This window comes from Harpia harpyja, chromosome Z (assembly GCF_026419915.1).
Source record: "Harpia harpyja isolate bHarHar1 chromosome Z, bHarHar1 primary haplotype, whole genome shotgun sequence".
Classification (NCBI taxonomy): domain Eukaryota; kingdom Metazoa; phylum Chordata; class Aves; order Accipitriformes; family Accipitridae; genus Harpia; species Harpia harpyja.
This window is the reverse complement of record NC_068969.1, coordinates 93,980,618-94,001,204: the sequence shown is the minus strand read 5'-3', so window position 1 is coordinate 94,001,204 and position 20,587 is coordinate 93,980,618. Positions and strand designations below refer to the sequence as shown.

The following is a 20,587-nucleotide window of genomic DNA, read 5'->3' as shown; positions in this document are numbered from 1 at the left end:
TATTTTTAAATGCATTCCACAGTATCCATACTGTTAGGGCTTTTTCATTATTTGCGGTGTTCACTATCCCAGGTAGAAGAGGATTGCCTATAATGAGAGACAAAAAAAGTCCAAACCAGTAAACTGTACATGTAATCATCTCTGAAACAGATCTAGAGACTCCCATCTCTACAGTAGGCACAAAATAACAATTGTCATTAGTATTTGGTATACCAGTATCAGGCAGTGGTTGTCTGCCATGGCCTATGAGTGTCAAAAGCAGCCTGTGTAATATACAGCTAGTGGGTATGCAAATTAGATGCAAATCAAGCAGCCGCTCTAGCACAGAGTAGTGTTTATTGGGTAGAAATTAATCAACAGGTGTGCTTAATGTCAATAACAGATGTCTGGAAGGACTTGGAGGACTAGCGTTGCAGGACTAGCAAAGAGATAGCTACAGAGCAGTGGTTGACCAAGGCGCCTGAGGGTATTAAGTATGGATACTGAAGCTTGCAAGAAGTCACTGATACTACAAGGCAGCTTAGAATTAAGACACTTAAACTGAGATCATTAGGCAAGGACTGGGAGTTTAGAACAAGGGGCACGAGAGAAGAGTTTTGACATCCTGCAGCATCTGACACGATTCTCTGTCTTGGTTCTTTCCTGGTGGGTCTCTTGGATTTTGGACTATGTTGGGTTCTGTTAGCTGTGAAACAGAGAGGATGGATAGAGGAGCTAGAGCAAAGTCAATGTCTCTTGTGTCACTCCCATGGAGATGAAAAAGAATATTTTTTTCTTTAAGCCAAAAACCCTGGTTGCCATTAGTATAAGATCTTCAGATTACATGGAAAGGTTTAGTCATCTTACAAGAGCAAAGCAGGAACTTGGCAGTATACAAAAGTTGTTACACTCATATGGCATGTACACCATTTGGGAAGTTCAACTATGTCCCCCTAGAAATATATCAATGCAAAAAAAATTTGGAGCATACGTGCTGGCAAAAACAAGCAGTTGTCAAAGATGTTAGGGATTCCTAGACTTTCTACCCTAAGGTTTAGATTCTGCATTGTGGTTGTGGCTTCTTTCAAACTGTGAATCATTACTCTTGCTGAAACCTGCTCTTCACAAATTACCTTTCAAAAGCAGAACAATCCACAGGTTATTTTTAGAGATTTTTGTTTTGTTTTGCCCTTCGTGGCAAAGGAACCACATATTTTGGTAATAAAGTTACAAATAAATTGTTAAAATTCATTTTAAAAGAAGAAATCTGATCATAGTACAGTTTCACTCAGCCTTTTTGGTTTTGTTTTTTCCTTCTTTTACTGTCTTATATGATTTTTGTTCTCCTTTCCCACAGAGTGCTTGTTGTGACATTCCTGTCTTATCAGTATGTTTCATCATCTCGTTAAAAGTAACCTGTATTAAAAATTAAGAATATCACCAGTGTGTACCAACTTCTTAAGAGTTATTTAAAGTCACTTTCCTTCCAACTGGTTTAACCAAAATAGTTACGAGCTGAGCTGTGAAAAGATGTTTTCTTTTTCTTTTTCTTCTTGCAGACTGCAAGTGATAACCTGCGTACAGATGATGAGTGTGAACTCAGAGGAGATAAAGAAAGCTATCTCTGTGCAGTGTGCCTGGATGTTTATTTCAATCCTTACATGTGCTATCCATGCCACCATATCTTTTGTGAACCTTGCTTAAGGATGCTTGCCAAAGACAATCCAGCCAGCACTCCATGTCCACTGTGTCGCGCTACAATTGCCAGAGTCTTTTTCCAAACAGGTATAAAGTGAAAGTTTTTCACAATACAGAAAAATATTTGTAGCTTTCCTTCCTGAATTTCTGGCCTGAATAAATATGTAGTTAAAAGTATAGTAAAACCCTGCTAACCAAATATAATCATAAAAAGAAGAAAGAAAGAAACAGTAATAGGAAATGGGCCACATCCAAAATGCATGCAGAGCAAAATTTGGTGATGTTACTCCACTGTGAGGTTTTCTTTGCATTTAACTCTTCCTAGGACTGTTCCACAGAGGCTTTTTTCAGTGGCAAGAAACTATTCTGGATGCATATTTTAAAACTTTCTGATTTTTCAAGTGAGGTTCTGATATTTTGCATTTCTTTGGTTTCCTCTTGCTAAATAATCACAAACTCCAACCATAATAAACATTTTCTCAAAATATCCTACCAGAAAAGCATTTTTAAAATTACTAACTTAATGACACACAAAAAAAAGTTCTTTTCTTGGTTTTATGGCTTTAATTTATCTATAAGTGAAAATAAAGGCTGGCAGAACTATAGAATCCTCCTAACTAATCTTGTTTTTAAATTCTCCCTTCCTGCCTCTTACACCCTCATCTCTAGTGTTCCTGACTTTTAGCAGTTGGAAAACATGGTGGGTAAGGGCTTTTTGATGTCAGAATGCGTACAGGGATAGAAGAGGGTAAGTAGTGCTGTAGATGGGATACCTGCAACAGCATGAGTCAGTCTTTTACGCCTGGAGCTTAACAAGGTAAATTCAAGCACCATGGATAAAATTGCACTATGATATCTGGAGCTAGGCCCTTTACAGCACTTAAAACTGTGCGTAGACAGGTCACAAAGTAATGGAAATGACTCAGCCATGCAGGAGTGTTTGTTTATTTTTGCGAGCTGCAGAGATCTTGCAGCGATCCTCTTTAAACTGGGAGAGTGCTGTGATGATGACAGGTTGGGGATGCAGATTAAAGTATGATTTCACATTGATCAGCAGAGCTGCCCAGCTTCTATTTCTGGTTGTGCACAGACTCTTCCTCTGCATAGGCACAACTTTGTATAATTTGATGGCAGACGAGGAGCTAAATAAGAACTCATTTGGGTGGGAAGAAGACATTTTTCAGACAAACTAACTGCCCTGGGATGGTTCACTGGGGAGCTGCTGGTGGCCAGGGATAGGGACTGACTATGTCAGCACTACAGCAGTGAAAATGAATGGAAAGCTACAGCCTGAGCACTCTCAGCACCCTGCCTGGCTGGTGTATAGAGGTTTCAAGCTGTTTTCATTTCATTTGCTTTATGTTTGATGCTCCTTTGGATTTGATGTACAGATGAAGTGTGTTTCACCAATAGAGAATTACTTTTAGTTGGTTTAGGGCTGTTTAAATTTTTAAAAAGCTGTGTAGGATTTGCTGCAGTAAAATACTACTGGGAGAGCACAGAGAGACTACAGATGCTTGCTAAAATGTATTTGCAAAACTTTTCAACACATTTAAAGTACTGTCATTTAAGTGAAATATTAACAGGATTATTTGTAGCCTTTGCATACTTAACATACAATGTGTAAAAATACCTGATGGGAGGGAATGAAGAAGAGGGAGCCGGACTGTTCTCAGTGGTGCCCACTGACAGAACAAGAGGCAGTGGGCACAAATTGAAACACATGAAATCCCATCTGAACACAAGAAAACACTTTTTTTCCTGTAAGGGTAGCCAAACAGGTTGCCCAGAGGGGCTGTAGAGTGTCTGTCTGTGGAGACACTCAAAACGCAACAAGACACGCTCCTGGGCAACCTGCTGTAGCTGACCCTCCTTAGGCAGTCTGGGTTGGACTAGTTGATCTCAAGACATCCCTTTCAACCTAACCCATCCTGTGAAAATATTAAAAAAGTATGTAGGTTTTTTTGAGGAAAAGGATTTGTGTGGCCAAAGTGTAAATACAGTGTCATAAATGTGTAAATAGAGAGTCTACTGTAAATAGGGAGCCATAACAGTATATGAGATGTGTTTAGTGTTAACAACTTCAGATGAGAGAAATCCATATGGCCTTACAGCAGCTATTTGTATTTTGCTGTTCAGTATATAGCAGTATATGCTTGACTTAGCAATATGTTTGAAAATAGATACACTAAATTTACTTTGTTTTCTTATACTTAAGAAAAATAATTTTTAATTTCCCAGTGCATAATATATTAAGCAGCTTTTAAATCAACCAAGAAATATTGATGATGATATAATATCCTTAGAGAATATAGTAAAATCAACACATTAAGGAAGATGGATGGTGCCAGACCAATGTAAAGGGTAGTAAATATTTTTTTTACTCAGGAGATTTATTAAGCCTTTTAAAAGTTATGCTAAAGTCACTGCTGTTATAGGTTTGTGCAGCCAGCAAAGCACAGTTGCTAGTGTTCTTTACATATTTCTCTAATGCTACAGCTGGGATGTCTTATTTCCCTCACTAATTTATTCTGAATACTTTCTGCAGCTTTCCTTTTGTATAACTGCATTTTATTTTACAAGGATATCTCAAAAAGAAAACATTTCAGGATATATTCAGAAGTTCACTTTTTAGCTTGTACAGTTTCACAAACTGAACATAACTGCAGCAGAAGGATGCATGTAACGTCAAAAAAAGAGGAAGGGTAACGGGTCAATTATCCACCAATTATGAAGAAAAAGAGTGCTTAACCCAGAGCTACAAAGCCAGATCTGACCCACGAGGATACTTTGTCTGGCCTGTTGCCTTGATCAAGTGAGCCTTTTCCACTGGTTCCCTTGAGAATGAGTTCCAGTCCAGATAGGTTGCTCTGGTGGTGTCTGCCATGCATTCCCGTCTTTCTGAAAGGCTTTCTTAAAAGCCCTTCTCCCATCAGGGTAAACTCACATCTGGTCAGATGATAGGGTGCCCAGGATACACCTAAGACAATAGCTTTTGATCTGATTGCAGCAACCCAGTTCAGGTAACTCTGTCTTTTAAATGCCTGTCCTATCAGGGGAAAGAGTGAGCCAGGGATTGGCTTCTACACTTCCATTCATACAAAGTTTCATTTATGTTGTTTCCAAGAAGGGCCAGATCTGGCACTCCTGTACAATAAATCTACCGCTTTGGAGAAACACAGATTCAGTATAGTAGTTGTGCACAGGAGGTCCAGGCCCGTGGCACGGAAAGGGTCACGAACACACAGAAAGACAGGTGGCCTGGCCAGCCTGAAAGGATCTTTCATTAAAAGCCTAACCAAGCAACCTTCTAAAAGTGACTAAGAGTTGTCACCACTGCCTTTTCTGAAAAACAGGAATTAGGTGCCTCACCAGAGGTTTTAGTGTTTAAATTTGGACAATAAAGTTGGAAGAACTGAGTCAATTTGTATGGCCTGTAGAAGGAAACTGAAATCCTCTCTGTTGATGCTGTGAGAGGCAAGCAGAGTCTCATCAGAGGCTGTTTCTCTGAATCCAAATAGTACTTAATCCAAATATGTTCGGTTGCATATAAAGCTCTTATATAAAAATTAAAAACTGCTAGTGAAAAATACACAGGTTGTTCCTTTTACTTTTAGGAGAGAAAATGGCCTCTTTCCCTTCAGTGACAGAGGCTTATGGGTGCAGTAGTGCTGTTCTAACATAATGAGATAGAAGGATTTAGAGATTTCTGTACTCTGCATGTGTTGTGTAGCTGTATTCCACCTGCGTTCTGACATGGTGAAATACAAGATAATTTTTAGAATAAGACCAGCATATATTTTTTGCTTCAAATCTGCTAATGCCTTCCTCTTACATAGAAAAAACTACTGCAACGAAAGGACTTTTGGAATTTTTTCTTCTTTCTATTCACAAAAAGCTTAGCTTTCTCAAATTTGCCAGAGAAAAAAGATTTGATCCTTTCATAAAATATTGATTATTGAAAAAGTATATACAGTTGCAGTGAACCAGGTAAAGTAATAATTCATAAGCCTTTTCAAAGATCTGTGAAGGGCCTTTTCTTTCTTTCTTTTAAGGTACAGAAGGAATTATGGTAGCAGCTGCTATTACTAATATTTATCTGGAGCTATGGTGGTTTGAAGGGCCAAAATGGGGGGGTTTGAAGTTTGCCTCATTAACTACTAGCTTGGCAACTCTGTTATCAGCAGATCATTTCTTTTCTGTGGTAGGAAAATATGGTGATTTTTAAATTGTTTTCCATTGTTATATTGCAATGGATAGGTTAGTTTTGAAGCTAATTTCTTGAGATTAATAAGTTATGTCAACTCTTGCAATGTGTCATTAATCATTCTACAAATGTGTTCTTAATTCCTGTTAATCCACATTTTAAAAATCTCCAAAAAAATTTTTGGACTCCTTCCCTCTCCTTGCATTACTGACTGTTACTGAGTGATGGTGTTAAACAAAAAACAATACGAACTGAGAATTAATACCACAGTCAGTTTGATAGATGTAATTTTCATTCACAGAGGTCATCATAGTTTTGTAATTTCAATAGCATGATTTATTATGTACTTCATTTTGCTAGAATTTGACATCATCTTTCCTAAATGCTTTGTTTCAGAGGAGCAGAATCAAACCAGCATGTTTAAGACTTGTTCTTGCTGTATCTGGAAATGCTTGGGTTTATGTGATTTTAAAACAATTTAAGAGGTGTTATAAACAGAACAAGGATTACATAGTAGATAAGGCATTTTATGTTGTAGTATAAACATATGCAAATTACTGCTATATTTACAGCATTGATCTATACATTTTTTCTCATTAATTGTTGTAGAACTGAACAACTCTACCAAATCTTTTTTCCCTATGGAATATTTGAAGTTAAAAGAAAATTTTCAAAAATCAAATTCTGCAAAATGGCCTCTACCAAGCTGCAAGAAAGCCTTCAGAGTTTTTGAAGGTAAGTTTTTAAATTTTTCCCTAAACTTCACCCAGTCTTGCGTATAATATTTGAAAATAAGTCTCTAGCTAATACGTGCCATAGGAAATCAGAGATGGATGTTTATTGAAGTAGAGTTGAGTTAAATTCTCCAGGGTGACTCATACACAGTGCTCTGAATCTAAAGATAAACTGCAAATTGTAAAAAGACAATTTGTGTGTGTACCTTTTTATTTATTCTTAAAACTTTAATTTTGTGTGCATTATCAGGATAGTTGTATGTAGTTTCCTGTTTGGAAAAATTTGTGTCTGCATGGTGGGATAAAGAAAATTACTCAGGGAAAAAAGTTACTAGTTCTGAATGTGGTCAATAAAGACTTCTCCAAAAACAATCAGAATCAGTCTTTTGTGAAAGAAGTCATATAAAAAAGTTGGAATAATATCATATGTATTTTTCTGTATTGCTTGTTTTATACATACAAAGTGGAGTAGAGGGTGTGGGTGTTTTTAGCTTTGTTTTCTGCTTATTATAGGAAGAAAGCTTAGTCCTCTTGTTGCTACTTTAACACTTAAACCTTTTCATGGTTATTAACTGGTTGTTAACTGATAAACATTTAAGTTGGACCACTGAAATGTGGGATTCACTGTTTACCCATGTTTCCCTGTTTTCAGTCTAATGGCCTTTCTTCACCAGGCCTCATCTATGTTTACTTACGTAGTTACTTTCTGTAGTGCTGAGAGAGCTGGCAGATACATTTTTCCTGTTTGTAAGAACAATATAGGTTGCTGCTAAAAGTATGTGGAAAAAATAAAACAGGACAAACTTTTTATATTCCTTTTGTGAGTCTACCCACACCCTTCTACAGGTCAAATCAGATACATTCTCATCCTCTTATAAAACTGTGTCAGACAAGGTCATGATTTGATACTGAAAATAACAAGAAATGCTCCTACCTATCAAAAATGAGCAGACTAGAGAAGTTTGAGGACTGGTAGATCATTTTTGGTATTCCTGTTGGCAGGAAACACAAAGATGAGTATTTCTTCTCTCTAACAGCAGCTAATGTAGTGCGGATGTTGATGCTGAGCTTATTGGTTTATTTTAATACGTTACTTTATGTATGTGACATAGTTCATATATGTTCCATAGTGTCATATGGGTTATGTATTTCATAAATATGAGAAGCTACCATGCTGAGCTTTGTACAAAACATAAATAATTGAAAATAAAAGGAAGATCTGGAGACAACATACAGCTTCAGTATTGTGCTACCTGAAAACTGGGCATATCATTCCACAAAGGTAATTCAGAATGCTGGATTTACCTGTCTCTAAAGGATAGCCTAAAAGTCCCACACCGAATGGGAACATGATTAGATCTAGTCAATAGGAAACCGGAACCACACAGCTGTCCGAAACATTGCCTTCTTAAATACCAGTGTTGCTGCCATGTCACTCTCTTCTGTGCTAGTTCTTTACTGATCTCATCTGTTTAGTGACTTAATAAAAAGCTATTGACTTCTGCATCACTCAGGGATTGCAAGATACAGTGTTTTCAATGCCTGCTAGTACCAGTGGAAATTCCCACCACCTCAGTAGGTCACATCTGCCATGTCCTTTTATGTAATCATTCTCTAGAGAAAAGGGTGTGCAATTTCCTACATATTTAAAAAAAAAAAGAAGAAATTTTGTGAAAGCTTTTAATAATACCTGTTGATACATTTTTTTATCTCTCTGTCTTTAAAATTGAGGTACAACACTTTAAAATCTACTTTCTTGAGTCAAGATTCTTGTTACCATGATTTCAGTTAGATATGCCATAAAGGAAGAATGTTAACAGCTGTGAAAATTTACAGCTATAAAATTACCTCAACTATGTTTTAAGTTCATACTTCTCTGTTTAAAAAGAAGAAAAAGGTGATACTGGTTTTCAAGTTTCTGACACCGTGATCTACTGAAAAGAGAAACGAGATAGGTGTTACTGAAAATAGAAGGTGCAGCATTGATTTTAGCTATGAAGAGTAAAGCTGGAGTATAAGAACTCCCTCAGAATAATCCCTATATTGAGCTATTGTTTCCAATTCCTATTATTCCATCCTTCCTTACTGCACTTTTTCTTTCAGTTAATTTCCTTACTTCCTCATTTCTTTGTTTTAAGTTGTTTGTTGCTTTGTCATACTACTCATGACTGCAGTTGTGGGACCATGCAATGCTTCTTTACGAGAAGGCTTTCCTGTTTTTTAGCCAGGATCCATCAGATTCTTCAGTATAGCTTGTGGAATCACAAAAGCTAATTTGCACACATGCATTTCTCACAAGATGCATTTACAGTCTACAGTCTTCATAGTAAGTGAATTTTCTGCCTCAAGGAGACACACATTACTAGGAAGTGTTGTCTTTGACCATCTGTTATGCCTATACTACACCAAGACAGAAAACACAGAATCCAGGCACTGATGTTTGAATGTGTCTTAGGTCAGCTGCACTGATGGCAACTTTGTCATTTTGCTCATTTGTCAGCACTTGGACCCTAACACTTGCACCCATTTTCCTTGCCCACAAGTCCTTTCAGCTCCAGCAGCTCACTGGTAAGAAACACAAGACTGATTTCTTGATTCCAAGGTTCCATTTTGGGTTCCACACAGTAGCTGTGCTTCAACTAGCCTTCAAGCCTTCACTTTGGCACTTCACCAAGCAGAAGTGAATCTGAAAGAAAAACGAAATAAAATGGAAGGGGAACTTTAAGGTACAAAGGTCAGTGCCACAGAGATGTCTTAAGCTTCAGCCCTGTTAGCACTGCCACTCTCTGTCCCTGCTGTTTTGCCAACAGTGTTAGTACAAAGCATTCTGTAAGTATCAATAGCTTTGTTTATCTTTTAAACGTTTTGCAGAGGCTATTCTTTAGAGACTTCTTCAGAGCCACAGTCCCATTGGAAAAGATATTTCATAGCCTTTTCCCAGTCCTGAAGACTGCATCCAGAGCTAGCCTGTTGTAGGAGAGTGATATACCTCTCAGAAATTATGGTTGCTCAGTCACCTCTATGGGTTCGTCAGTGCATTGAAGGGAATCAAATTCTATGTAATCTGTATGTGTCATCAGGATTGCTTGTTTCCATTTAACAGTGATATTATAAGACTGCTGTACCAGGAATATTGATAGCTATAATTATGCAACAGCAAGGATTGTGATAGAATGGCCATGGCTAAAAAAGCATACTGTAGCCTTTCCCCATATATTTCTTGACATGTCCCTGAATGGATGTTAGATTGGCATCTTGAGTTCTGCTTAGGGAACCAAGCGTTCATACTGGCTGGTAAGACAAACTAAGAACGTTTTAGAACTCTTACGCAGCCATGGTCCCCCAGCTGTACTGCAGGGACCCAAATGAACTTGTAGGGGAGTTAGAGGTATTGTGCTTTTCACCCTGCAGCTTACAAATTCCAAAAGCCTTTTAAGAAGGTTGTTTTCTGAAGATGCTTGAAAAAACATAGCTGTGTTCAGGATAGGAAGGAAAGGCCTCTCATCCATTAATAGCTTGTTAAAAGATAGCAAACAAAGGATGGAAATAAATGATTCATCTTTCTCACTGGAGGGACATTAGCACTCTGGTCCTAGATGGGTATATGGTACAGTTTGTACTATCTAGCATATTTGTTACTAAAAATGGAGGTTATAACATTTCCTTGCAGTACTGAAATATTCAGGATGATAAAAATGAAAGCCAAGTGCAAGGAGTGGCATAAGACTGTCATGGTACTGAGTGATCTTCAGTAATGTTTACATTGTTTTCCTTTCATCACAAAAGGAGGTAGTAAACTGGAAGGATACAGAGAAGATAAATAAGAATGTCAGTTTTAAATTACTTCCTGATGAGGAATAAGCAAATAGACTAGAATGCTTCAGCCAAAACAAGAGATGACTAAAGAGAGAGAATGATAGAGGTAATTAAAATCATGAGAGCCATGGCAGAAGTGAATGGGCTGCTGTTATTCACCATCTCATAATAAAAGAACTAGAGGACATTAAACGAAATTATCATTATCCCAGAGCATGGGTTCAAATTATGGCAGATTCTTGGAAGAAAAGTGGAGTAAAGTGTATTAAACTCAAAGATACCACATTGCCTGGGGAGATCCTTGAACTGCAAGTGCCTGCAAGCTGAGAGAGAATACCAGGAAAGTACTGCAATATGCTTGCCCTGTTCTTACGTTTTTTCCTCGCTATTCACCAATTCCTCATTGTTTGACTGTGTCAGAGAAAGAATGATAGGATAGGAAGACCTTTAGTCTACTCATAGTATGCCTGTTCTTATGAGATATCCTACAATTTGATGACAATGGTGTCTTCCATGACAATTTTAATTTAGACATCATAAAAGGAGTTCATGTATTTATCAAATAAGATTACATAAATATCTATTATTTGCCCTCTAAAGACAATTGAGAACAATACATAATCCTAGTTAAACCACCCTAGGTAAACTTCGAATTACTAGCTTTTTGAAGTTGTGGTCTTTCATCACAGAATTTGTTTAGAGCATAAAATATCTCTTGGTCTTAATTTTTTATGTTTTGTGTAAGATTCTGCTGAGACTAGTTCATGTTATGACAGGTCTCTGTGAACAGGTGGAAGCAATGATGCCTTCTGTCCTCATCACTGGCAGGAATTAGCAAGTATCTTTCTATGCATTTTAGTGGAAGTGGGGAATGATCCTTGCCAGCTATGCCAAATAGAATGGCACAAGGATAGATTGTGGCCACTGAGCAATGACCAGTAAAATTGGTTATATTCCTAATTAGCTGTGAACTAATGATGTTTAGTAAAGGTTAGGTCAGACATGCTTCCCCAGCATACTCCCCCGATCCATTTAGCACCGAAATGCACAGCACAGGAGAGCAGATTGTATTGAAGTAGCCCTTAAAGAGTCTCAACTCTGCTGGTGTAATCAAATCTTACCTTGAAAATTAAGTTTGCCTGGTGTTCAGTCCTTTGATTCAACACCTCATAGAAATCCCATTTACTATAATAATAATGAAGAATTTTTGGCTGAGAATAGACTGTAGAGATATCAGGTGGCTTCATCACTATCAATGAGTTAATAGAGAATAAAGTATGATGAACACATACATTGTTTGTGCTGCCTAATGTGCCCATGATTTCCGTTTCATGGATCTGTACCAGTGACACAGATAGATCATACCATTCCAAAGTCTGGACATGAATGTGAGTTCAGTTTCATCCTAGAGCACTTACTGGGTAGAAAACTGCTAAGATTTCTGGAGGAATATGGTACTTGCATAGCGTAATTATAAAAAGTGAGGCAACATTTTTTTGGCAAGGCAGAGTTTTGGAGACCCTTAAAAGTGAAAACAAAAGCTGAAATTTGAATCTGGTGAAGGCCAGAAGAGGAAGCATTAAAGCACTCAAGGTGACATGTGAGAATAATAAGCAAGAAAAGGTGATTTTATTTTTATTAGATCAGAGCCAGATTAAGCGTACCTTTGCAAAGAAGCAAGAGATGAACAATCAGCAGAGTAAAGTCAGGCGATTTTTGTTGAATATCTTAGCTGAGTAGATAAAGATGGATGTTTGAAATTGTGTCAGAAAAATTCAGAGATAACCACCATTACACATTTAATGAAGGATTAAAGGAAGGACTTTTTAACAGTGTGTAAACATTTTTTATTATTATTTTAAATAGCTTCTTTCTTGATAACCTTTTAAGTAAGTCCTCTTTGTGAAAATTTATTTTTAGTTTTCTGTTGAACATATAGGAAGGCTTTTCAGACAGCTCTTTCCGTAAAACCTTGGTTAGCTTCCTAAAAACTGGTTAAGTACTGTCAGCATCAGAAATGTTTCAGTTCAGAAAAACTATGCCAGCTTTGTCAAGATATGTTCTTGTGCTTTGTATTTTTCATTCTCCAGAGGAATTAATATTTCTTTTGTTTGCTCAGATGGGAAGTAGGAATTTCTGGGGTTGACATTAGCTAAAGCTGAATATGAATTTGTTCGAAGAAAATGGCATGGCTCCAAGATAGGTCATTCACCAGTTTCTCTGGAGGAATTAAAGGAGGCGTGTTGCCAGACAGCTAGATTTGCAAATAAACTAAATGCTTTGTGTCAATATACACAGCCTTGTCTTACAGAGGGGTGTGGTGAGGCCCTGGCATGCCTATCTTGCGTGTTCCCTCTGACCTTTCCCGTCAGACTGACCCTGTCTTAAGACAAGTAGAGCCAATTCATGAATTTATTTTTAAGAAAGTATTTGCATTACTCTGTTATCTTACAGTGTTCCACTAAAATTGGCTTAAAACATTAAAGCCTTAAGCACTGAAAGGCTTGTCAACAGCAGTGTATAACAAAACTCTGCAAAGTTTTTGTTAAATGGTCTTTAGTATTAAATTAGTACTTTTTTAACAAAATCTAGCAATCATGCAAGTCAAGAAATAAGCATCTAAAGAGAATTGAGCAGTATGCTAAGTAGCATTCACACTAGAGACAAGCGTCGGTATGAGATCCTTTTTAATGCTATTTTATACTTATTCAGTCATCCTGAGCTATTATGTTAAGCCTACCTATAAATATCAATAGCTTTGCCTCTACATATTTTGTACGGTAGTAGTCCAAATAAATGGAACCTGAAGGGATGTAAGCAGTTAGGGAGGAATGGTAGGGAAAAATGAAGCTAGAGGGAGGTGATGCCATTACAGCAATATGATACAAAAGGGTGAAGGCTTTTATGATGATAATTTAGGAAGAGTTGCTGACAGCTGAAATACAGTATTTGATCAGCTGAGGAGATGACAAATGTAAAGAAAACATAAACTTGCAACATGGTTTGTAGAAATGTTCAGTGATAAAAAGTAGGAACAACAGAAGAAGGTGTTGATGAATAGGGTTCAAGACCATGGTAAGTAAGAGATACAGTGAAGAGACAGTGGAAGATAAATGGAAAATAGATTAAAAAAAAATAAGAAAATTCACAGAGTCAGAATATTCTGAATACTTTTTAAAATTAATTTTTCATATAGATTATTGATGCACATACCACAAAAAGTTAAATACTTCAGGTTGCTGTTTGAGATTTCCTGGTTGTTGTTGTGTGCACTGTCATGGCAAGGAGAGAAGTTGTCCACAAGTTAAATTCACTGTTAAGATACAGTTTATCTACATGCAGATGTGAACAAAAGTGATTACAAATCCCCATCTTAAAGGCAAATGCATGAAAATTACTGTAACTATAATATGTATGTCATCAATATACATGTAGAAAACTTGCCTTTAAAATTAAAGGAAGACATTTTATGGTCTAGAATGTATGCAAATTGTGCATTTAGATCCATGATATGCTCGCTCAGGGAGACGATGCAGCTTCATTTCTCAGTATCAGTCATCAAGTCTATATGGATTGCAGTCAGAACAGGTGTGGTGAAGGGGAGGGCAGTTAAAGAAGCCAATGTTTCTTTTATTCGCAAAGCTATTTGCACTCTGAAAAACAAGGACATGCATTACAATTACTGTATATTATTTTTATTTCATCACCCTTAAATGAATTTTGAAATAAAGTGGTTTTAAAGTAGGAGAGTAGGTTTTGCTATAAATAATTTTGAAAAGCTGTTACATGATGTACTGCCTGTTTGATACTTAGTGTGTTATGGTTTAGGGGAAGAAAGAAAAAGCAAACAAATAATTCACTTGGTTACTTAAAAAAACCTGCTTGCAGACTGGCTGTCAAAATTCTTTCATGGCTTCCACAGTCAAATGACTTTTACATTGTGAAGTGTGAGATTAATTACTCCCCGTTTAGTATGCATCCCCGCACTTAAACTAGCCAATTAGTTTGTATTTACCAGTATTGATAATTATAAAATAATCACAGATGTTTGGACAGAGTATGTCTTCTAAGCTCATTCTGCCCTCCCACAGTCCTCTTGCTTCTTCAGGGAAATAAACAGCCCAAGATAGAAAAAATGAGTTGTTCTCTTTTTGCTTTGAATTTATGAGAGGGATTGGGCACAGTAGTAACTGAATATGTCTCATAAAATTGGTAAATAGATTTCATATTTAATAAATCAGGGAAAGAGTTATGCAAAATACTCAATGTAAAATGTGTATGCATGTATTTAATGTGGCTTTATGGATTTTGCCATTCATTTTTAAAGCTTTCTCTTGTTTTCTTTTCCAATAACCTGATTCTTTGATAAGATATACTAGCTAGCTTTATGGTTTGTGTTTTAATCAGTAAAAGCTGAATTAGTAGTCTACAAAATAGTGAGAGGTAACTGCCTTCACACACTTTTGTTTGGTTATTTACTTAATATTCAGAATGTCATTATTAATTTATGGCAGACATATATTTATGTCTTAGAATTCAGACTAGTGGTAGGAACAGGCAAAAAACTTCAATTATAAATAAACCTCACTGAAATCCAATAAGCTGTATTTGAATGGGGAAAAAAATCTCATCTTCATTTCCTATCCAGAGTAAAACTGTCAGATCTTTTTGTCATGTGTAAGTATTTGTAATGATGATTGAATGAAATTTACACTATTTCACAGAGGAAAAAAATTTCAAATGAGAAGTTGCCTCCTCTCTGTCCTGAAGGTGCTAATTGCAGTGATTAACAATAAACAGCCCAAAGAAATGCTGAATTCAAGTACAGCTTTTATGTATTGATGTGTACTATATAGCCTTAAATCCTGAGCTTAATTTGGTTATGTATCCTTGTAGAAAAAGTCAGAGAATAGCTAAAAAAAAAAAAAGGAATAGATCATCATATTTGTAATCTTGAAAATAATATGTAAAGTTAGAGCAGTATGAAATAAATATTTGTAAGAACTGTAACTGCTGCAGGAACTTCTATGAATTATTTTGGGGGTTTTTTTCTTCTTTTAATTGCTAAGTGATTTCTGATCCATTTGTGTATATTCGCTTCCCAGATCCATGTAGGATTTATAAAATTTTAAGAGAGTAGAGATATAAGTGCTGATAGTTAGGCTGATACCTATCAGCAAAAAGCATTATTTACCTGGTGGTTGATTCTGTAGGACTGCAGTTTTTATAAGTATTTTGCTTCAACAGATGAAGTGTATGTCAGTTAGTGGCATTACCACATTTGGGGATTTCTGCATAGTTTTGTCTGTAGCATGGTGTTCTTTTTCTTTTGTCAAATGCCTTATGAAAGTCACAAAATGAAAAGCTTGCTGTAGGAGTGGGGAACAGTGGTTCCTAACCATTCTGCCTTATAAAAAGGAGTGCCCCTTGTGCAAACACATCTTGCGTCCTATATGAAACACTTCAGGACATGGCGTTTTTTAGATTTTCACAGTAATCAGTTGCTTTTCTAGACCCTTTGTAGACAATGTTCTTTGACATCTTGAAAAGCGGTTACTGTATATTCCCTGCTAAATTGCCTGCAGACTGCTGCTTTGTTCATGTACAGAAGGACACTGCATTGTATACACAGTGAGTTCAATAAATCGCATTTTATACATGTGCAAATAACTACTTACACACAATTTACCTCTCTGGGACTGTCACAGATTTCTACATTTAAACCAAAAGCCCTGCAAAAGTCTTATAGCTAGTAAGACATTCATCATAGTGAATATAAAAATGGTTTCAGATAAGGATTATGTCCAGTTTAAGTACACTTTACATCCAGGTTTTCTAAAGCCCAAATGCTAGCAGAAAGTAGGACTTGGATTTTGGTGATGGAAAAGGAATGGAGAGATGTTTAGGCCATCATATAAGTTTAGTCACATGGCTATAAGGTGCTAGCAGCCAGGGGGAGCCCACAGGGGAAATCACAAGGGCAAGAGCGGAGAAATATTCAAAGAGAGCAGAGAGAAGGTGAGAGGAGGGTAGGAGTAGGATAGCGAGGGAGGTTTGGGAAGATGATTGGACTTTGCAATGAGAAAGGCCTTGAAAGGTGATGGTAGAAGTTTTACCATAGGAAAGCTGGAGATTCTGGTGTGCATCCTGGGGCAAGAGGAGTTTTGAATTTTAGGGCTCTCTCCAGAAGAAAAATGAGATTTTGACTTCTGAGACAATAGATGTGTGGAGCTGCAATATCTGAGGCAGGAGGGTAGGGAGGTTCAAGCTTTTCATGCAGGAGGAAGAGAAAAGCTGAAACTCTGAATCTGAGAAGGATGGTGGTTGGGTTGAGTGGCCTTGGTTTGGGGAAGGAACTGGACGCTTTGGGGACTTGAGTTTGGTGGAGGGCTTGAGACTGAGAGTTTGGGACATGAGATCTGGAGTCAATGGGACATGCTTGCAGACATTCACACAGGATAAGTGCCATCCTCTCATAAACCTCTCAAGCAATATATGCTTTTTTCTTTGTTGGAAATACAGATCTCATAGCTCATTTTAACTGGGAAATCCTGCAATTTAGCTATCATATTAGCATAACCAGAGTATGATGCTGCATGATATGCATATGGGAGAAGGCTAGTTTTTATGCAAGAAGTTTGGGATGATACCTTGTTTGTGAAGGCAGCATAAAAACACTGTATCCTTGAAAAAAGTACAGAATGCTGGGAAATTTTGGCCCATTTCTCCACACTGTCATCAGGTCTGCAAATGACATAAATTGGAGGACCGGTTGGTAGACTCACTGACAGGGCTCCTATTCAGAGAGATCAAGACAGACTGGAGAAATGGGCTGAAACAGTAAAGCAGGTACTTCAGCAGATAAGTCCCTTTCAGTAGGGCACGTAAAAAGAAAACCAGACCAAGGTAGAAGATGGAAAATATGATGTAAAAGAGCATCTAGCAAACTACATTGAATTGTTGTTGGTATCCCAGAGCAGTCTGGGTAGTTCAGAACATTCATATGTGGTTTGGAGAAGTGATGCTTATACACCTGAAAAAGTTTATTAGTGATACTAAATTATTCAGTTCACTGATGATAGTAAATATGAACTTGACAGCTAACAGTTCTCTTGATCAGTGACCTCGAGGAGGCAAGAGAATGCACTCTCATCAGGTCTGCAGAGGACAACAGATTGGAGGACTGCTTGATAGACTCACCAGCAGGGCCACCGTTCAGAGAGACCTAGATGGGTTGGAGAAAAGTTCTGAAAGGAAACTTGTGAAATTCAACAAGGACAAATGCTGAGTCCTGCACCTGGGAAGGAAGAGCCCCTGGCAATGAGACAGGTTGGGCACTGACAGCCTGCGGTGCAGCCCTCTGGAAAGGACTTGGGCATCCTGGAAGGCAAGCTGCGCATGAGCTGGCCGTGTGCCCTGGCAGCAGAGAAGGCCAACAGCATCCTGGGCTTCATGAACAGGAGCGTGATCTATGAACAGCAGTAGATGAGGGAGGTTTTTATCCTCTGCTACTCAGCAGAGCATATCTAAAATACTGCAGTTTTGTGCCCCCCCTTCCCCCCCAATACATGAAAGAGGGCAGTAAATTGGAGCAGGTTTAGCAGAGGGACATCAGGGTGCTCAGGGGCCTGGTGCACCTGCCCTGTGAGGAGGGGCTGAGGGAACTGGCTTGTTCAGTCTGGAAGAAGGGTAGGCTTTGGGGAGGATCTCCAGGCAGCCTTACCATACCTATAAGGAGACCACCAAGAGGACAGATTAGCTGTTCACAGTGGTGCATGGCAGGAGGATGAGTGATAATGGATATGAGAGGTTCAGACAGCAAGTAAGAAAAACACTTTCACTGTGAGGATAGTTAAGTGGTGAGCAGTTGCCCACAGAGGCTATGCAATCTCCATAATACGTAATATTCACTATGATGAGCTGTAAATTAGCTATTGCCACTTAAGAAAAGAGATCTGGGTAATACTGTGATTAGTTTTCTGAAAACATTCAATGCACAGCCATAGTCAAAAGGTAAGCAGGAATTATTAGGATCATAACAAAATGGAAAACATTATGTTATTTTCTAGATTTGTGGTGATCCCACATCTCCAGTTTTGCATATAATTTTAGATTACATCATCTCAAAGAAGGATAAAGCAGGGTGAAGCATAATGTGGAAAGAATGATCTGAAGCATGGAAGCTTTTCTGTACAAAGGAAATTCACAAGTTTTTCATTTGGAAAGGATATTACAGAAGACAGATACAAGAGGCCTATAAAATTATGAATAGCATAAAGATGTTTTAGGAAAGATTGTTCGCTGCCTCTCTGAGGCATTCTTGCATTAGCATTTATATCAGCCATAATAGATAGGGCAAAACATTTGGCACTGAGGGCCAGATGTCCACATTTGCATTTAGGGAACAGGGGCAACTTATTTCAAATACCAAGGGCTGCCCATTAGTGGTTGAAGAATATTACTGGAACACATCAGAGCTCTTAGAACTCATAATCTGGTTTAGTTTCACCTGAAAGGAAATCAATTTATTTGCTCTAAGACTATTCCACCAAGGGACACAAAGCAAAGTAAGTGAAGGCAATATGAGATCTTGTTCAAAAGTATGCACATACACATGTAAGAAAAGAAAATCCTATCGATACCATTTTAACACATTATTCTGAGCACAGCTTCCAAAGCACTGGGGTCCTAAGCTGCTGGTTGCAGCAAGAGCATATATGGGAAGGTGTCAGTCTGTACTTGGCTTTTTTCTTATAGTCTTTCAGTAGCTCTATCTATCTGCTGCAGCTCATAATCAGAAAGAAGAGACTGTGTCAAAATGACCTTGGTACATCTGATTAGCTAATAACACTTGTTCTTAGGTAATTTAATTTTACTTGAGCACTTATAATGTAAATGGTTATAATAGCTTGCATATTATTCATTTGGGCACATTTTTAGAGTAAAATTTTCCATCTTATGTTCTTTAGTCATAGCAAAATTAGGTCAGTCAATTTATAAAATTGGGAGAATATTTTAAATTGTTTGTAGTCTTGAGTGTTGCTAATACCTCAATAGAAGGTTGCAAAAACTTTGGCAGGGACACATGCAACAGATGTGCCTCTTGATGCTCTGGTGAAAGTCCTTTTTGATTTGCACGCTTTGGTGGGTATAAAAGTGTGATTTGCACACAACAGTGTTTTTGTTATCTAGTAACAGGTTTCCACTAACAGTCTGCCAGACTCCGCTGGCATTGTGCATGCATATTCATGTGACTGAGTGGAAGTTCTTGTTCAGAGTATAGCAACACAGGCATGCACAAAAAAAGTTAAGTAAAATACATGTTTTAACAAATACATGCCCATGCAGAAATCATTTAGGGACTGCATTCATCAGATAAGATAGGGTTTCTTTTTAAAAAAGAAGCAAATACATTAGAAGTGGTTTGAAGCTCCCTCAGCTCTTCTGTTTCATAATTCAAGCCCCTACTCCATGTTGCTGTACAGTTTTTGAGGAACACTACAGCTCTCAGTTTTTACCTGCAGATGGCTAGAATCAGATGCAGAAACATGGCTTATTTCCACTCTAGCTGGAGAGAGAGACATCTGAAGGTATTTTTCATGTCAGAATTTATTAAAGACGGTAGTCATAGTATGGATGATAGAGTCTGCAGTAACCTTTGTGCATGATCATACAGGGTTTCTAAGTCTGATCCTTGGTTTCAGTACTGTACGCAGGTTTATTTGGTAATATACTTCAGGGAAAAGAAACAGTTCTCGTTCTTTGTTAGCCTCTGTTAAGTCCTAGAATTCAGTTTACATAATAGTTGTACTATTGACATTTTCAGCTGAAGCTTAATCAATTTACAGATGGTAAAAAAGAGACTATTTCAGCAATGGAATTGAAATCTATTCCACATAAGTGCCTGTCAACTTTCAATAGCTTTACTCATACTGAGGGAAGCCACAGGGATTATGCATGGTGTATAGTAAGCAGTTTCTGATTGTATACATACCTTTAATACAGCACCAACAATTTTTCTGTGGTTTTCTATAGGAAGAAGAATTAGAGAACAGCCAGTTTCCTGTACTGAAACTGCTGTTCTTGAATGTAGAATTATTACATTGCAAAGTATAATCTGTGATAAACTCAATGCAGGTTTGCTTAAGGTGAG

At 37.6% G+C, this 20,587-nt stretch overlaps 1 protein-coding gene across 2 annotated transcripts in view; it reads left to right on the top strand.

The window, feature by feature from the left end:
* Nucleotides 1-20,587, top strand: part of RNF180 (ring finger protein 180) — an 82,977-nt gene that overhangs the window by 56,562 nt on the left and 5,828 nt on the right. For both annotated transcript variants that reach the window (XM_052777568.1, XM_052777567.1), the window contains 2 exons: nucleotides 1,539-1,764; nucleotides 6,494-6,619. In XM_052777568.1, the coding sequence (XP_052633528.1) occupies nucleotides 1,539-1,764; nucleotides 6,494-6,619 (352 nt within the window). The remainder of the gene's footprint in view (nucleotides 1-1,538; nucleotides 1,765-6,493; nucleotides 6,620-20,587) is intronic.